The sequence below is a fragment of the Etheostoma cragini genome, chromosome 7, assembly GCF_013103735.1.
Source record: "Etheostoma cragini isolate CJK2018 chromosome 7, CSU_Ecrag_1.0, whole genome shotgun sequence".
NCBI lineage: Eukaryota > Metazoa > Chordata > Actinopteri > Perciformes > Percidae > Etheostoma > Etheostoma cragini.
This window is the reverse complement of record NC_048413.1, coordinates 19,587,665-19,606,414: the sequence shown is the minus strand read 5'-3', so window position 1 is coordinate 19,606,414 and position 18,750 is coordinate 19,587,665. Positions and strand designations below refer to the sequence as shown.

The 18,750-nt window shown below is 40.1% G+C and overlaps 3 protein-coding genes and 1 long non-coding RNA gene across 5 annotated transcripts; 2 read left to right on the top strand and 2 right to left on the bottom strand.

Annotated features, from left to right (window-relative positions):
• Positions 1–1,244: 1,244 nt before the first annotated feature.
• LOC117947519 lies at positions 1,245–17,261 on the top strand. The gene is made up of 3 exons (XR_004657259.1): positions 1,245–1,395; positions 1,858–2,864; positions 17,251–17,261. It is a non-coding gene; the product is annotated as an uncharacterized LOC117947519 (long non-coding RNA).
• On the top strand, positions 5,018–7,420 carry selenok (selenoprotein K). Its single transcript, XM_034876508.1, has 5 exons — positions 5,018–5,145; positions 5,681–5,771; positions 6,147–6,221; positions 6,716–6,811; positions 7,057–7,420. Exons 1-5 carry the CDS (start codon positions 5,127–5,129, stop codon positions 7,058–7,060), a joined length of 285 nt encoding a protein of 94 aa, XP_034732399.1. The 5' UTR covers positions 5,018–5,126; the 3' UTR covers positions 7,061–7,420.
• Positions 8,106–13,177, bottom strand: actr8 (actin related protein 8). Its single transcript, XM_034876504.1, has 13 exons — positions 12,909–13,177; positions 12,349–12,519; positions 12,110–12,220; positions 11,792–11,896; positions 11,502–11,675; positions 11,286–11,379; positions 10,980–11,112; positions 10,466–10,619; positions 10,172–10,267; positions 9,897–10,037; positions 8,863–9,172; positions 8,586–8,749; positions 8,106–8,351 (listed from the first exon to the last, which is right to left on the bottom strand). Exons 1-13 carry the CDS (start codon positions 13,041–13,043, stop codon positions 8,208–8,210), a joined length of 1,932 nt encoding a protein of 643 aa, XP_034732395.1. The 5' UTR covers positions 13,044–13,177; the 3' UTR covers positions 8,106–8,207.
• On the bottom strand, positions 14,556–18,737 carry LOC117947516. Of its 2 annotated transcripts, none has more exons than XM_034876506.1 (9): positions 18,559–18,737; positions 18,442–18,466; positions 18,020–18,133; positions 17,099–17,202; positions 16,804–16,933; positions 16,477–16,530; positions 15,852–15,947; positions 15,113–15,387; positions 14,556–15,018 (listed from the first exon to the last, which is right to left on the bottom strand). In XM_034876506.1, the coding sequence occupies exons 1-9, from the start codon at positions 18,622–18,624 to the stop codon at positions 14,587–14,589; spliced, it is 1,296 nt and encodes a 431-aa protein (XP_034732397.1). In that variant the 5' UTR covers positions 18,625–18,737; the 3' UTR covers positions 14,556–14,586. The 2 variants fall into 2 exon arrangements, with proteins under 2 accessions (XP_034732397.1, XP_034732398.1); XM_034876507.1 differs by having other exon boundaries at positions 14,556–15,006.
• Positions 18,738–18,750: the final 13 nt, after the last annotated feature.

Below are 18,750 nucleotides of genomic sequence, written 5' to 3'. Positions count from 1 at the left end.
CGAGGCGAGCCGAGGCAAGCTGTTACCAGCAGTGGAAAAACGCCTTAAATGTGTTTAAAGACCGCGGGGACGGATATTGTTTCTGCACCTCAAAGGATAAAAATAAGGAAAGCACCACAGTGAATTTACCTTCAACTTTGAGGTGTCGACGCTAACGTCACAGAGGCAGCTGTTGGGTCATTACAGGTACCGTCTAACAGTTGGTCTGGTCTGCCAGTTTCAGAGGAGACAGTCGACACATCTACTTCCAGTATGAGTGAGTTAACAGACTTTGACAGAGGCCAGATAGTTGGTGCCCAAGTTGTACGTCGGTCGGTCAGAAAAACTGCTCAGTTATGTAATGTATGAAGTCAAACTGTCTCCAAAGTCATGAGTGACTATAACAAACACGGACACACTTCATCAGCAAAGAAGAACTGTGGGGACAAGGCACAGAAGAAAAGGATAAGACAAATAGAGAAGTTGCCAGTGGGAAACCAGTATCCCAGTCTGATGAAGAGAGCCAGATCCCTGAATCCCAGACCCAAGACAAGTAATCTGATGCTGTATTTCCAACTTTCCAATATATTTGCAGAGGTTCATGTTTGCATAAAGCCACAGCCTTCATTTAACCCGACATTTTGCTCATTTTCGTTTAGTTTTTTTAAGTTTCCTTTTTTTATTTTATTTTTTTACAGGGAATATGTGTCTATTCTGTCAGTCCATTTCCAGGATTTCCCCAAGCTTTCTTGATTATGTTTAAGCTGCAGTCACTTAACATTGGGGTGGTAGTAGCTCATTCCGTAGCGAGTTGGGTTGGAACCGGAGGGTCACTGGTTCAAATCCCCATATGGACCAAAAGTAGGGAGCGTTGATTGGTGGCTCGAGAGATGCCAGTTCACCTCCTGGGCACTGCCAGGTGCTCTTGAGCAAGGCACCGTACCCCCCTCAGGGCGCTGGTTCAGCTGGCAGCCCACTCACTCTGACATCTCTCCATTAGTTCATGTATCGGTCCTGAGCATGTGTTAGTATTTCAGGCCTGTGTGTGATAACTAACAAAAAGTGTGTACACAGACTGTAGTGCAGTAATTAAATAAACAAATTATCTTATAATAAGATAAATATAGGCCTATATATATAAATTTAAACAAGTGATAGTCTGTGTTTTGGGTGTAGCTGTCAAATGTTTTTTGTCTAACTTAAACATAATGGACAACAACTACACTGGCAGATTTACATGTTTACTGCTCAATTTTCTTTTTATGCAATATATGCTGACAAAAATAGTAATGTATAGTCCTGACCCTTTTATTCTGAAAACCTACAAACGGAAGTACTTGTTCACCCAGTTGAAGCCACAACTGCTTAGTGTTAAAGTAGCGGTGGACAGTCAGCCTACGTTGTATACTTTTAGTTGTAAGTACACCTTCATAGTCAACGTACACAGGTGTTTCATTTGGCATTAATGTTAACACTATATTCTGTAAAAGGAATTGTGAGGATGAAAGCTATTCTGGTAACGTTAGCTTGCTACCTGGCTAGCCTAAATTACAGCATCTAAATTATCATCGAGTTGATTTAAAACCTTTGACTGTCAACAAAAAGCGAACAAATGCTTATGAGCTTCTCTAAATGTATTTTAGCTACTGCTGGGTAGTTGTACTGTAGCATACTGTAAAATGCTTCGTTTATTTTGTCCAGCCCCTTTTAGATGAATGTCTCAGACGTTAGCTTGAACGTTAGTTGTGGGTGTCTTGATAAGTTACTGGATTCAGTTGAGCACAGAACATCTACCTTAGTGTGCAATTAAGTATTGGTGTGTCAAACAAATATGTTTTTAAATGTTAACTTTTGGTATTTCTTATTATCCATTTATAGACACAATGGTGAATCTTTTCCTACCCTTGATATCTCTGCTCCAGTGTACAAAATAATGGAATCACCATACGACTGAGGACATTGGAGTGCCCAAGTAGAAATTACAGGGCCTGCAGCCTTCCTGTAAATTGGGATTGCTTGCCAGCTCCAAAAGAGACACTTGTCACTTAATAGCAGTGTGTAAAGCAATATGAGTGACTTAACAGAGTTTGAACGATGCCAAATAGTCGCTGCGCGGCTGTCAGGGGCATCTGTCACAAAAACTGCACAGCTTTTTAACGTGGCAAGGGGAACAGTCTCCAGAGTCATGACTGTGTACATCAAACATGGACGAACAGCATCTGCGAAGAAAAACAGTGGGCGCAAGTCAAAGCTCACCGAAAAGGATAGGCAGAGACTTCTCAGGATAGTCGATGAGCACCCTGAGTACACGGCCTCAAAAATAACCACAGAGTTGAATGGACACCTCTCTCACACCGTCTCAGTCAAAACTATACGGCGGGAGCTTCACAAAGCTGGGATTTTTAGAGGAGCAGCCAGTCGGAAACCAGAGACTGAGACTGACACACAAAAGCCAGATGGAAAGCACACTAAACCTAAACCTGGAAAAGAGGGTGACACACTAAAACATGGTGACGAGAGCACGAGACCTGAAATGCAAACAAATGACAAAGAGTGTTGCACACAAAAGCCTGTGGGAGACCAAACAATACCTGAAGCCCGGGTTAGTGTCGAAGAGTACAACACAGAAAAATCTGAAGAGAGAATACAACCTGAATACCAAGTCAGTTAAGAGGAGTGCATCACATAAAAGCCTGGTGCACCTGAGAGCACGGAACCTAAACCTCAGACCAGTGAAAAGGAATAACGAGTTGTATTTTCAGCCTTTCTTATACATCCAGATTGGTCATATTGTTAATGGAAACCAACAGAATGCCTACATCCCTAAATGTAGCCCACTGTTGAATGTGACCATGGATTTCTGTTTCAAGATTTTATTTATTTGTGTAAAGCACTTTGAATTGCCCTGTTGCTGAAATGCGCTATACAAATAAAGCTGCCTTGCCTTATTTTGCCTGAATTTAAGAGTGCAAAATTCCGGCACATGTCAAGCGTTGTTTTTTTGTGTGGTTTGTGAGCAAACAACTTAACGGTAGACTAAAAAGTGAAAAATGTCCAAACTATAAATTATACTGTTTGTTCCTGATTTGTAGACAAATGTCATGCTAAAATAATAGTCTGTGTTGTACTGTAAAGCATGGCCTATTTGAGGTTATTTTTATATATATATATATATATATATATATATATATATATATATATATATATATATATATATATATATATTTAAAAAAATAAAGTTCCTCTACTGCAGTTATAAAAAAAATAAACACTTTTTGAAATACAAAGTCTTTTTTTTATTCCTGAGATGTCAGGTTCTTAGTTGGATATCTCCTTAATGTGTCTTCTAACAAGTCTTGGCTATGATTTTGAAAAAGATGTCATGTTTAATTAGGAAGACATTAAGCCTTGAAGAGAAGTGCTGTGTTGTGGGACTACAGCTTCTCAGGTTATCGTGCTCACGTGGTTGTTGGTTTACTACAAAGGTACGGAGTGACAATTGATGACCCCAACTTAAGATATCTGTATTATCAACTTCCATGCTACCTTTGCTTTTGAAAACCAAATTTCATGTTTTGTAGCACCTTCATGCAGGGATGGTAGTGTGGGACGCAAAGTATTAGACAGCATTTATGAGAACAAAGAATTACAGGGAGGCAGTATTTAGTGTCTATGGTCTTTGCTTCTGGAATAGCTAAGAGTTGAGGGAGTTACAATCTGTAAATACCTTTAAAAGGAACCAGAAAACTTTCCTTTTCAGTTTAGCATTCTCTTAATGGTCCATTTTTTATTCAATTTCCTTGGGTTGTATTTTTGTTCTATCGTTAAGCACTTCGTATTGCAATTTTTTACAAAATGCGTTAAATAAATAAATGATTAGATTGTACTGCAATTTAAAACATCACACTGAAAAAAAAGTTGTCATATATGTTTTGTTAAGTACAGTACACGCTGCTCTGTTGTTTTAATGATGTTTCTAATATTGGATCCACCCCATTTATATCAATAAGATTAGTCAATATATTAGAAACACCTCCCCTTACAACAAATTACTATTCAATAGTAGGGGAATAAATATTCAGGTCCTTAAAACAAATAAAAGTACTAATACCTCACTGAATATACTCCAATAAAAGTGACAGTCCTGCATTAAAAACTTATGTGAAAAAAAGTATGTGAAGTGAAATTACTTCATTCTGCAGTACAATACTTCATAGATAGGCATGAGAACTTTTCCATAAGATCATCTCTCAATGCAAACCACACCAGCTATTAAGCTAACTAAAATAAAACCATGCCTATCTCTATGTATGGTGACGGGTAAGTGATGATGTAGGGCTATTTTAATTTCTAAGACCAAGGGAGGCTTAGTTAATCATGAACGAGCCTAACATCTTCTGTACATTTTAATCTACGTTCTAAACGAGCCAGGGGGTTGCTAAAGAAAAAGAAAAAAACAAGCAAAACACTGCATACAAATATTTTGTAAAGCTTACAAAGGTCATATGATATAACAACTTGTTTGTTTGTACAGGTAGAAATGGAAACAATGTATTACATAATATTAGCAGCCAGCTCCAAAAAGCTTGGATTCTTTTTCAAAAACTTCGACTTATGTAAATAAAATTAGCATATTGTATGCTACATAGACATATACATTTATAAAATCTTTATATGTCTATGGCAGGGGTCTTCAACGTTTTCCAGGCAAAGGACCTCCAAACTGATGGCAAGATGGAGCGGGGACCCCCTAATTATATATATTGTATAAAATTGTGTTATATCAAACTGGTCCTATAGTCACTATAAGACCTCAATTTATCTGTTTACTACAGTGTGTTGAATTCATGTATTTGAATGTATTTAAAGACATTTCAATTAGTGGAAAAAATTGCAGGGGGGGGGAATATAAAAAAAAGTCTAATCAACCAAAACTTTCGCGACCCCCATGCAGTACTTCCGCGGACCCCCTGTTGAAGACCCCTGGTCTATGGTATGCTTCTTGTCGCAAAGTCACGCATGCGCAAATAACAGCTTCACTCGACTTACATTGGGGAGTGACACGGACCCGGAAGTGCGCAAATTGTAAACACAGCTGTGAAGCTTTGAATGTTGTGTAGCTAGGTTTTAACGTTTCTTTCACAAAGATGGTGTACGTGTCCAACGGTGAGTGGTTAGTCCTGTGTTTTCAACCGTGTTCTCACCCTTACAGCGAATATATATCTTCCTTTTTGATACAAAAGAATTCCGTAAAACACACCACTTGCTATTAATAATATAAATGTGTAGTTGTAGCCGAGCGTAGGCTACATTTAGCTAACTAACTAACAGCTAGCTTGATAACAAGATTAGCTAGCCCCCAAGAAGCAAAATGCATGCAGAATTAAACCAGTGAGTCTTCTACGAGGAGGTTTCTGCGAGTTGTTTCGTCTATTGCTCAGCACATATGAGTTTTAAAAGCCGTTACCGTTATGTTAGTTTATTGTGTGCTACGTTGATCAACAGGCATAGCGTTAGTAACCAGGTTTAAACCTGGGTCATGCTGTGTTGTGTCTCACTCTGGTTTGCTGCTAGTATGTTTACTCTGAGGAGGAATGTGTACATACATAAATTGGTTTTCAATGTGAATAACCGTACAGGCTATTCTGTCTCCCATCACCTGGTCCCTGTTGTCTCATTCACCTCTCCCGGTCTCTCTCAGGTCAGGTCCTGGACAGCAGGTCCCAGTCACCATGGCGACTGTCCTTACTGGTTGATCTCTTCTGGGGAGCAGTGGAATTCATCGGGCTGTTGTAAGTGCTATTTTGTTCCCGTGTTGTTGCTAGTAAATCATACAAAGTGGGGAAATAGAAAGATAATTACAATACTAGAATATTGTGCCACGCTGGTGTTTCTGGGGCTGTACTACACAACAGTGCTTTGAGCTAAATGTTAATGGCAGCAACCTCACAATGACATTGCTAACATGTTGATGGTTAACAGGAATAATGTTTGTAATGTTCACCATCTTAATTTAGGGCAATCGCATGATAACATTTGCTAATGTGGTTGATACTGAGGCAGATCACAATGTCATGTTTTTCAGGTATTTTGTCATAAACCATAGACTTAAGGACAATGTTTTTGTATCACCACATGACTTTTTTTCTTTCTTTCTCCTCTACCAGTTTTAAGTCAATTGTTCACCCTGACATGACAAAGAATGGAAACTCTGGTTCGTCACGCTTTTCGGATGGCAGAGGGTAGGTCCCTGTGGAGCATTGTACTGTCATACACACTGTGGGACATGTCCCTCTATTCTAAATATTGAAGGTACCCCTGAGCTGATGATGGTAGTGTAGTCTGTGTGGTAGCATGTACTCGTCATATGCAGGAACTAGTTCAGAATTGTATTTGGTACACATTGGTGTATAATGTCTAACCAGGTTTGTTCTGTCATTTTGGGTCCACTTTTCATTTAATAATGGTTCCTAAACCAAGGACTTTAGAGCTTCAGAGTTTAAATATAGTGTTATGCTATTGCCCACTACAGAAGTTGTAAATGAATTGCAGCATTTTGAGTTAAGTGTATTTCAGGAAGGGAGTGTTTTTAATTTATGTTGCCAATCTGTTGTACTGTTGTAATATCTGATATGGTAGAAAATTATGTAACCAATAACAGACTCATTTTAACCTTATTGATGCCTCTAGCCTAATTTTATAACAGTTCCCTCCTCTCTGTTGCTTGCCTTTTCAGTCCTCCAGGTCCCCCTGGTGGCAGAAGACGGATGGGAAGAGTAAACCACAGTGCAGGTCCCAATGCTCCACCAATGGGTGGAGGAGGATGAGGAAGGTACATTGTTTTTTAGATTTTTTTAAACTGATAAACCCCTTGATATCTTGTACCTTCAATTCCTGAAGCCTGTATGACAAAGTGAGATTAGGGATATAATATCACAAGTGGCCTTGAAAGTATAAATCAGGGATGTAAACATTTCCCAAAATTTTTTTTTAATTGCTTCAACTGATATTTGGAAATGTGACGACATTACTCCTCCACTGTATAACCGTAACTAGTGTACTCTCCTCACTCTGTAGGTAAATGCCTACACTGAATGTGTAGGCATGGGGCCTGGCACAGTGTTCATTTGCTAAGAACCTGAAGAACGATGGTGATGTCACAGTGCTGAAGCCCCTCCTCATCGGCTGCCACTGCCACAAGCAGTTTTTTGATGCCTTTCTGGGAATTCCTACACGTAGGGGCCAGAACGGCTGATACAGCAGCTATCCACATCTTATCCTTTTTTCCTCTTCCGGCCCCAACCCTTTCCTTTCACACCAGTCTCTTAGAGATGTGTGTTACTGACGTCTTGATTTTAATCAGCAATAATAAGTTGGTTTGTTGTTTTGCATTTGTCATTGCATTTTGTCTGATCATTAAATGTGAGAGTTTAAACATGTTGCTACTACATTTGTCCTGTTCCATTACTATCACACTCGGTAATGACACAACTTGTCTATGTAGATCAAAAATGAGAAGGCATACTTGTAACTCAATATTGATGATGTGAATATATAAAATATTCAATCCAAGATTTGGGTGATTTTGTGTCTGAACTATAATAAGCCAGAGCTTGTGGACGCATTTGTCTCTTTAACTCCACTGCAACAGTTGCATAATGCCTATAAGTTTTAGGGTTAGCATTAAGTTACCCTTTGGGAAAATTGGGTCTTACTTGAGGCAACCATGTGTTTAAATGTAAAACCTTCATAATTCCAAAAATTGATTGATTGTCCCACATCAAATGCAATTCTTGTGTATCCAAGGGTGACAGGTTTATTTACATATCCAAATTTTTATGAACATGGGAAACTTGTAGTATTATTTACAGAATTATTAAAGACTGTTTTAAAGTTGTTCTAAACAATGACCTCATCTGGGTGTCTGGTGGATAAAATACAGAAAACACTAAGATTGTTTGATGAAAACTGAAACATTTGGTATTGACACATTATGTGAAAGTGGTTCTGTCAACATACTTTCCCCACTATGCACAGAGATGATGTCCTAATTTTAATTTTTGCCTCTTGTAAAACACTTGTGGTTTTTATTCCACAATGTGAATATATCTGCAGTGTGGATTTTGTATTTAAGAGTAGTATAATTTTAGTCTTTCTGCATGTTTACATGCCCACACTATGCCTCCGGTGTAGAAACGGTGTTAGATTTAAGTCCAATCTGTTTGGTTTCACCAGACAAAGGCAGCTCTCTCACGGAGCATTCGGACACCAAAGCGCTGCCACTCCCTCTGGTGGATCCACATCTCCTGAGTGGTGTCGAGACACGCCAGCACAGCTCCTCCCTTCCACGAGATCAGCTGAGGGTCCATGTCCTAACACACAAGCACGTCAATACACATGTACATTAAGGGAGTTGTGTATAGCATTGTGCTTCCTGTCTCTCCAGGATGTACATACAGTATGTTGTGTGTAGCACATATGTCACAAACCTCCCAACCTTTGACATACATGAAAATATAGGAAAATGAAGCCCACTGAACATCATGCTACTTTGCATGCATTACAGATCCCTATCCTATGATGATGTACAACATATCCCAGGTTACCTTTGGCCGTGTGATAACTTCCACATTGTCTACCAGTCTTCTGAATGAGGGTGGCATCTTGTTGATGATGCGGTGAAGCAGAAACTCCTGAGCACCACGGAACATGAGCCCTCCTCCCACTACCAGGATGGAGCTGTACATCTTGCGTTTGGTTTCATCTGATCCTATAAAAAAAGAAAAAATTGCTAGATGAGCCAAAACACAAAACACTGAGCACTGTAAAACATTTGTCCTCTGATCCCTTTTTTTTACTTTAACCCACTCTGTCCTCTCTTACCACAGCAGTCGATGCTATGCAGGATGGCTTTATCCAGGCCCAGTGCTTTGCTCTCAAACTGGCTCATGATAGCAGTCTTCCTGGAGAGGTGAGCAGACAGGGGCTCTTCCACCTCTCCCGCCCCCATCAGACACTCCCCCTGGGCAGGCCCAAATTCCATCTCCACCTTCATCGCTCCTCCACCACCACCACTCCCACAGCCCCTGGTGAGGTCAGAGAGCTCCCCAATCCCTCCCTGACCACTCATCTCACCATCCATACCACCACCTGGTCTGGAAATACCCTTCCGGTCTGCAGCAGATTTGGAGGACTGGTAAAGAAAATGGGAGAATTAAAAAATAAATAGACAAGAATCACAAAGGGCCCTATTTGTAACAATCTAAGGGCACAACGTGAAGCGCATGGTTCAAAAGGGTTGTACTTAGTGTCATGCAATAAACCAATCAGAGTGTTATCTCCTACTCCCTTTAAAAGCCAGGCACATTTATACCTTGGAGCATTGCTATAATGATGCCAGATTTGTCATATTTTTATTTGTAATCTTTTGCATGTTTGTGTGCTGCTGCGTTTTTCTGTGTGTGTGTGTCTGTCTGTAACAAGCACAGTGTATGAGCACTGTGCATAAGCCTATGCACATTTTACTAATGTGCTTTTCAAATAACAATGTAATGCTGCGCAATTGACTTTAGACCATTTTTTTTGTTGGTCAATGGTGCCATCATTTCCCGCTGCCTCAAGATAGCAATATGCCAAGAATTCCCTTGAACACACCTCCTTTAAGACCAGCACGCCCATGGGTGCAAAGATGGGTTCAAGTGCATTGGCTATTTAAATGACGTGGGCGCTGGTCGGTCTTAAGATGGGTGCAAGTGCATTAGCTATTTAAATGACGTGGGTTCTAGACGGTCTTAAAATATCAAAGACACTTGCGTCTGGCTTTGGGTTGCGCTTTGCCGGGTGCAAGATAGGGCCCAGAGCCTATATCTGAAGAAATGATGTTTATTATTGTTATATAATCGTTGAGTGTGCGTTACCTGGTCCTGTTTGCTCTGTGTAGCCAGCAGGTAGTGTTCATCATGAGGATCCTCTGAGTCGCCTTGGGAACGGTACTGAAGTGATGTCATCTTCTGACCTACGATGCCAAATGTGGTTGGGTAGAAAAGACCCATAGGTGCCTGGGGGGGGGGGGGGGGGGGGGGGGGGGGGGGGGGGGGGGGGGGGGGGGGGCATAAATAGAGCAATAAATGAAAAGTGATTCCAGTACACAAGCTGGAGTCAGCACACTGTCATAACAATTGGAACAAAGTACCTGTAATTTCTCGTCCCCGAGTCGAACCTGGTAGAGAAGAGCTGGGGCGTCTGGGAAACGTGTCCGGAATTCATGATCTTGTAGTCCTGATATGTCCTATTTGGAATAAGTGGAGGAAAGACACTTTTTTTTTATCTGAATAACTGCAGATTTCTCTGTCCCTTCTTTAGAACAACTAACGCAACCTAAACAGTCACAAAGTTGTAAAGGTTTGACTAAAACTAATCAACGTACAAGCTACAGTTCCCCAATACTCCCTGTAAACACTACCCCCACCCCCTGACCAACACATACTTGGTTTAGATGGCAAAAAGTCTCTTTCAGATGCTGCAGGAGCTGACAGTCCAGTCTGCTGGACAGCTGACAGTCTCTGTAGGGAAAGCCCGCCCTCTGAAGGAGCCAGAAGAAAGTTCGGGTCACATCTGAGCCACCGTATGCCAAACACAGCCTGCAAAGTCCAACAGACAAAACATTGAATGTAACACCTTGAAATCTCCAAAACATCACAGTGGATATTTGTTTTCCTATTTGACCCAACACACTAACTGTTCCTATGGATTATAAGGGATATTATGAGGAAAAGCAAAATGTGGTGCAAAAGTTATTGGAAGGTAATTCAAGAGAATTTCAGAAGCAAAATTCTCACCTTGACCCTCCAGCCGCTGCACATAATAAATTCCGTTTTGTTATGTCTGTTCTGCGTTTCATGTGTGAAAGGGGATTGATGAATATAGCTGCAATTACAACGTCAATAAAATAAAACATTTCCTAGACATAAAATAAGCATAAAAGTGGTTCTCAGTCCCACCTGGAGTTGCGGTGGGACACTCCATCCTCTACACAGCAAAGACTGGTCTTCTGGTCTCCTACATCTACGACACAAGCACTGCTCAGCCCGCTGCCAAAGGTAGCACACACCGACTCATGGTGCACAATGATTGCTACACACAGACACACACAGACACACAGGACAGAGGGTAAGGTGAAGCCAAGAGAGACAAATTAGATGGTTCCTGAGCCTACCGTGAATAGGCTATGGCAGAATATAACGGTGACATATTGGTACGTTTTTGTTGTGTGCTTAGCCATGAACATGTGTAAATGTGTGTAATACCTGAGAAGCCCATGTTAAGCAGCAGCATGTTGACAACTTCTTTGATGTGCTGCCTGTTGTAAATGTCAGGGACCAATAGGATGCATCTGTAATACTGGCAACCAGTCAAAAAAGCGAACCAGTAATGTGAAAAAAAATCTATTTTTCAATATTTTCTACATGCTGCAGAGTACTTTCAACTTTGCCCACAAAAGAGTGAATTTTTAACCGTAATACCTTTAAGTCTTTGAGGGGGATCTCTAGTTGCTTTTGAATAACATGAGTCCAGATGGTCTCGAGGTCAGCCAGGACAGCGGTCAGTGAGCCTCCAGGACTGGCGTGCACATTAAGCTGACCTCTAACTACAGGCCAGTGGATGTTGTAACAGTCAGATGGATTCACATAAATAGCCTACAATATGACAGGATGGAAGGGGGGGCAAAAGAAAGAGATATATAGTTAAAGCAGACCAAGAGTTTAAGTAATATCGTTGGATTTTATAGGACTTATCAGACACTTGCACTGACCTCCTCTCCCACCAGATGAGGAGGCTGGTGAGTTGTGTTGGTCCACTTCACCCTTGAGCTGCTGTCTAGTACTGCCGGCCGGATCTGACAGTTATACGCTCTGGCCTACACACAACACACACAATTTTATGAATTTCTTAACATCAACCTTGTTTTCTTTTTACTATCTTTTATACAGGCGATGCAGCCCGAAGTGCTTAACTTTTCTTTCAAAAACGGAAAATGTTACTTATACCAAACAAGCAACTACATCATTGTATCAAGTAATACATATATATGCGACAATTTTCTTCTCTCTCTCTATTTCATAATACACACCTGTTCAGCGGACACAGGTGTCCTCCGCACTCCATTCGACATCTTCTTGGACCAGATGGCTTGGTCAACCATTTTAAGCCCATTCTGCCTCTGCTCATTACTCTCTACTTTCTGTCAAACGGGAAGTAGAAGCAATGAGGGTGAAAGAAAAATGGGACAAATTGGAAAATTGAGTACAGTGGAGTAAGACAAAGAATAAAACCCTGTATTGTGAGTGTATGTGGTCATGCGTGACTGACATTTAGACCATCTCTCAACAGCCAGGGATCTTCATATGAGGGCTGTCCAGTTTGCTTGTGTCTGCGGGCTATCACATGTGGGAGTGTTACTGGAAGAGTGTCTGTTGCTCGGCCAATGCGGAGTGTCCTTGAACCAGGGTTGATGACAATTATAAAATTGCTTTGTATTTGCTGCAAAAAAAAGGAATACAGACAGAGTGATGGTCAGCATAAACATAACCATGTCATGCACAACAAATCAAAAAGCCACTAATGTATGGGGACACCTGGCATGTGAATAGCTCAAACAAAAACCATCCAATATTCTTCTGCTATAACAGCCTCCACTCTCTTATTTTCATTTTGTGTTCTTGCAAATTCATTTAGCAAGTAAGCATTTGACACTGTCTTTCTAATTATTCTATATAACTGTATCTCTCATACTAATGTGTCCACCCCCCTGTGTCCAGAACAGGGGCTGTCTGTGCTCGTGGGAGTTTAATAAGCTGAGTAATAGACTGAGACGAGTATTTTGGGAAAATGAGCAATAAAACAAAAACATTTGACTTCCAATTTCTCACCTCCTGAAGAGGGTCTGGGATGGCTGGAGGAGCGATGGGTCTTTTCACCCCACGTTGTTGCTCTTTCTCTTTCTCTTTATCTCGTTCCTTTTCTTTCTCCTTCCCGCTGTCCTGCTCTTTCTCAGCTTGAGTCATGGTTACTGATACATGTAGCTAGTTAACTAAATTAGTCAGAAATAATGAGTCGCGACGTCCTTGTGCGTGTAAAGTGCTTCAAACTGCAACAACAATAGAGAATCTTGCTCTAAATGGAAAGTTGAGACAGCAACGCAGCGGTAGATTATACTTCCGTGTTTGATCACGTGGTACAAAATAGCGATTTCTATTTGTCAAAAGAGGGTTTGTCTTGGCTCTTCATGGGCTCGGACCATAGAGCGTTAATATTAATATTAAAACATTAATATATATATTTTATTACATATGTAATAAAAAATAATCAAGGGTCTATGGCTCTGTCTCTTGTCTTGTAACGGTCAAACATTAAATTGCTTTGCTAAGTTTAATGTAGAATTACTGTAGATCAAGTGTTTTTTATTTTTATATTTTTTATTACGAACTTTACTCAGATATTCAATAGTAAAACATGACTGACTTTTGGTAAACACCAGCCACTTGTGTGGCATCAGGTAGTGAATCCTAAAATGAAGAATAAAAGAAGCAAAAGTACAGAATAGTTAGTTAAAAGTTAAAAGTTAGCAAACCGACTCGGTATAAGCAGTTACAGCAGTTTACTAACTGTAGCAACATATGCTGGTCATGCCAGACCAATTAAAGGTGAAACACCCAGTATGTTTTGGTGACCCAACCCAGATTTTAGGTGGCCCCACTTTTAATTGAGCCGCCGGTCTGTTGTGCCACTTAGCCTATCCCCAGTAAGATAATTTAGTTGTCCATTCCAGGACAAATATGTATGACCTGTCTGTGTGTATACTATACTGTAACTGTATAGTGCTGCAGCTCATAGCTAAGGCAGAGAGCCCAGTAACATCAGCAGGCTTTGCAAGTTGACTAATATATTCATATTCCAACAAACAATTTTGTTCTTAAATTACAACAAGCTGTATCAAAAAATGATTTTAATTAACAGTTGTCATTTCATTTAAAGAAAAATTCAACAAACACAATACAAAGGACAATATTCATACATTTTTATACCCATTAATCCCTTTCAGGGGTACACAATGCAGGAGTAGCTACCACCTCTTTCTCTTTCATAGATATAAGAATTGCAGATTAAATATAAACATAACAAAGAAATACATAAAGTCATTATTTCGTAAATCTATTACACAAAAAGAGAAGTGGTCTTTTCTTTTTTTGTACTACTGTTCATCAGTTTACAGAGCATGATGATGACAACAGAGAAAACACTAACAGAGCATCCTTGAGGTGGATAACAAAAAATGGGAAACTTTGAGGTTATCAGAAAATATATAATATGGTATGCAGTGCTTCAAACACAAAACACTAAAGATGAAACACTGACAGAGACACATATCCACTCTGCGGTTTCAACGCCAGTGTTTAAGTAACCAATATCAGCATATGTCTATGCCATACCTAAAACAAAATAAGTGAATATATGCAGAAAGCACAACGAAAGACTCGGCTATTCCCTCATCAACTATTCCTACTCCTCGTCTTTATCCGCCAATATAAACAATTTAATTAAAGATGTTCAAACAATAGCAACCACAGATCTCATTGGTTCCACTTCTCTGAAAATGCTTGGCTGATGTCCACGTAGTTTTTCTACAGCTTCCCTCAACTTCACTGTACACTTTTCACTGTAGGCATTCCCTGGTCTGAATATCAGATCAGATACCTTCTTCTTATGCTGACTCTGGGTATGCAGACACCTGTGCAGCTTGTTTAAGTCTTTCAACAGACAAAAAGACTTGCATGCCCTCAGTTCCGGCGCAAGGTTACTAGGCTCCTTGTCCTGCTGCTCGCCCAGCTGCACCACCCAGAATTTAGCCGAGTCGCTGGCACTCTTTGCATGGCTCGCCACCATGTTGAGAATCAGTGGATAAAGGTCATGAGCTGCTGCTGGGATGGAGGATTCTGGGAAGGTGTGGTTGGGTGGAGAGTGGCTTGTCTGAGAAGAGGACTGAGAGAAGATAAGAAAGTGTTTTTCTTTGTTGAATCACTCCTGGTCCTGATGGCAATAAATAAATAAATGATGAGTATGACATACAACTTACCTGTGGGCAGACGATGAGCACTCTGTGTGCTGCATTGGCCTGTTCTGCCAGCCAGCGCATTGGCCCCAGTGCTGCAATCGTCCCCTGCTGCCACATGTCCACAGCTACTCTGCAGCCCCCGTGCCACTGCAGGAACTCAGCTAGGGCCACCACGGCCTGCTGGAAGGCTGAATTCTCTGCAGGGTACACCACCAAGACGGGGATGGAAGCCATGGTAGATATGGGCAACTTTTCAAAACCCCATGGGTTGGCAAAGTTGGTTCCCCGTCTTTTATCTGGAGAGCAAGAAAATATTGGATAGACAGGTTAGTTATATTCAGCCCCATGGCAGCAGTGTCAAACAGTTGATATACCTCAGAGGGGATTTCTGAATTTGTCTGTGGTGAGCCCAAGCTTGATTCATTTCAGTACTTTTTTTCATCAAATCTTCAAATCTAGCAGGGGAAGCATGTTTCCTTGTGCAAGATAACAAATGTTGAGCCACTATAGTGGTTACAGCTAAGCTCTTTTGCAATGTGACAGAACTTTAATCTTAATGTGTTGGGAAGCATTTTGCAAGTTTCGTGTATTTTGGTCCAGTAGCTAGTAACTGAGGACATATCCAAATCATGGTTGCAAGATTGATGAAGTGAGCCCATGCATGTGCATTAAGTTGAGCATCTTTTCCATCCAACATCTTTTATTTTGTTGCCTAGGCATTCTTTCATCAAAATGTCTTTAAAAAAAGTGTTGTATTTACAGATTATGAAGCAGGAACATAGGATCATCAAACCGGCCAGTCCTCCAAAAATGGCCCCCACAGTGTTTGTGAAGTTGACTGCTACTTTCTTTAAGCCTGCATAGACCAACACATACACACTACATTGATTAATTATATTGAAATTGTACTAACAGTGCTTTATATAATTGTGATTATTAACTAAAGATGTGATCTCTTCTGCACTGAAATATAAAATAAAATACTGTAGGATCCTCCGACTCAGGAAAAATGGATGCTAGAGGAAATCTATGTAATGGAAAAATTGACACCACCACAAGACTGCAAGAAACAGGGATGGAGGACAAATGGCTGAAATGGACATTTCTCAGGACCTTGAACAACGACAAAGACTAGTGAAAGAACATTAGATGCAGAGGATGTAATTGAGAGAACTAATGAATAAACAAGAAGCAATGCAACTCCCAAAAGGACTGTAGTTTGTTTTTGTTTTCTTGTCTGGCTTTGTTTGTTTGCCCAATAAAAACCTAAGTGAAAAAAAATACTGTAAAAATGGAACTATCAACAATGTTGTTGTAAAGTACTATACATTATATACATATATAGCCTACTGTACACACATCCACCAGCAAATGAGATTGCTTACCTATATGACCTGTAGTTGGTAAGTAAGCAGTAGTAGTAGGCTTAGATGTAATGCCTGAAAAACACAAAAAAGAAGGCTTAAACATTTGAATACTTTTCACATAATGCTGCCTGTATGGAAACAACATAGCAGCCATAACTGAGATTACAAAAAACACATTAATATCTTTATCTCGTACCCGTCACACATTTTAATGATAAGACTTGAAAAATGTGTTATTACCTATGTTAATGCTGAGTTTCATTCCTTACAGTGTGGATAACAAACCATACACAAATAAAATGTTAATTGAGTATCAAAAAACTGAACAAAAAAAAATGAACTTACTTGCTGGACGAGGTATTTCAATAACCATGTGCTTATAAGTGGTACCGCTATTTGGTGGAGGCAAAGGAAGATTGGCAGCTTGGATGAGGTTGGAGCCATAGCTTGCTTTTACTAAATAATAAAACCATTTCTAGATGTAGAAAGATAACAAAAATTGCATTGAATTTAATCTTTTCAACCTCACACAGCGTTTTGTAGCTGTCTCAATTCACTTAAATCATTTCAACTCATGCTGTGCAGACAATTGCTGATTAAATCTACAGACATGCATGAGTCAAGATGCAATCTATGATACCTGCTCTGAGCTGAGGCCTGCCTTGGCCAAAACTGAGCTGTATTCACAGTGGTACACTTCCCCAGCAATTAAGATCCGAGTGCCTGTCAGAGTTCCAATACTGGCTGCAAAGACAGAGAAAATGTCAGAGCTCATGTTTGACAAAAAGACAGTTTGTATGAATAATAAATAACCTATATTGTGTATACCATATTATTTTTCTCTCATATCTCTAGTCACAACCATCTCACAAGCGCACACACATACAAACAAACATTTAAACACAAATATGAACATCCTACCATTCATAGACAAAGTGGGCACCTCTGCACCCTCATAACCCCCCCACAACCTTACTTATTGTTGTTGTTTTTTAGGCTTAGCAATGTCCATATTTGTTGATTGTCACAGTGAATGTTTTCTTACATGCTCATCATCCCATCATCAGTTGTGTTGTGTCATATTATGTTTCATCAATAAATATAACAACGTTGCCGTTTCTCTACCATAAGGGGGCCTCTTCCTGATTTATACCTGCTATAAGCTTTTGATTATTCTTGATTTCAGTGTTTTATGTATTTTTAGTTATGAAGGATTCGTGTTTTAATGTAGATGATTTTCTGTATTAAAAGGTCCCATGGCATAAACATTTCACTTTATGGAGTTTTTTTTATATTAACATGCGTCCCCCCAGCCTGGCTATGGTTCCCCAGTGACTAGAAATGGGAAATGAAATGTAAACCGAGCTCTGGGTATCCTGCTGTGCCTTTGAGAAAATAAAAAACTCAGATGGCCAATCTGGAATCTTGCTCAGAGTAAGGTTACATCCCCTTTCTCTGCTTTGGCCTACCAGAGAATTTGGCCCACCCATGGGAGAGTGACATTATGGCTTTCAAACGAGCAAAGCGACAGTTGGCTAAGGCCACAAATTGTGTCTCCCACCATCAATGTTGATTGCCCAGCTGATGTTCATCATTTCTTTTCCTCCTACTGTCACCAGCTCCACTCTCAGGTCCGCCAGTAAACTTGGAGATGTGTAAGTGACAGGAGGAGAGCCTGGAAAATGAGACAACAGTGCATGGTGTTCACACTTTGTATTATTCACTGAGATTTACAATAATCATGTCAATTCAAAGCAACTGCATTTAATAATTAGCCCTTTTCTTTAAATTTGTTGGTCTTTATACATAGAGGTAATGACATTTCCACTTGTGTCCTCCTGCCTCGTGTTCTATTTTTTATGCAAAAGACATTGGAGAATAGAATTATATCAAACAATACCAAATAGCTTAAAACACTGTTTTTGATCGAACTATCATGATGTTAAGCTACTCTACTATTAGAATTGAGAGTGTTCCTCTTACCATGGAATTTAGAACAATTCACTTTCTGCAAAGAAAAGCCAGAAATAGATTAGTGAAATCACATGCAATTTGAACAGAAAACAATTGATGGCTCAGTCGCCAAAGTGGATAGCTTACAATTTCATCTGATGTCCCCTGGGCCATGACGTAGTAGAAAAAAAACAGCGAGGTTCCCCACATCATCAGCAGCTGTTGGACCTTAATGAAAAAAGTATAACTCGAATAAATAAATAAACAGAAAAATAACGGATAGCTCCGTCCACTTCAACAATCCACAGCGTCTGTCCGGTAGCCTGGTACGGTCATTGA

Excerpts from the sequence above, each read along its gene's own strand:
- actr8 (XM_034876504.1), bottom strand. The coding sequence starts at position 13,043 with ATGACTCAAGCTGAGAAAGAGCAGGACAGCGGGAAGGAGAAAGAAAAG. Across the intron at positions 10,268-10,465 it reads CTTTTTGCCATCTAAACCAA|GACATATCAGGACTACAAGA; the intron begins GTATGTGTTGGT and ends TATTCCAAATAG. Across the intron at positions 8,352-8,585 it reads AAGTTATCACACGGCCAAAG|GACATGGACCCTCAGCTGAT; the intron begins GTAACCTGGGAT and ends CTTGTGTGTTAG.
- LOC117947516 (XM_034876506.1), bottom strand. The coding sequence starts at position 18,624 with ATGATGTGGGGAACCTCGCTGTTTTTTTTCTACTACGTCATGGCCCAG. Across the intron at positions 17,203-18,019 it reads CTGGGCAATCAACATTGATG|CCAGTATTGGAACTCTGACA; the intron begins GTGGGAGACACA and ends CTGTCTTTGCAG. Across the intron at positions 15,948-16,476 it reads ACCAACTACAGGTCATATAG|GCTTAAAGAAAGTAGCAGTC; the intron begins GTAAGCAATCTC and ends TGGTCTATGCAG.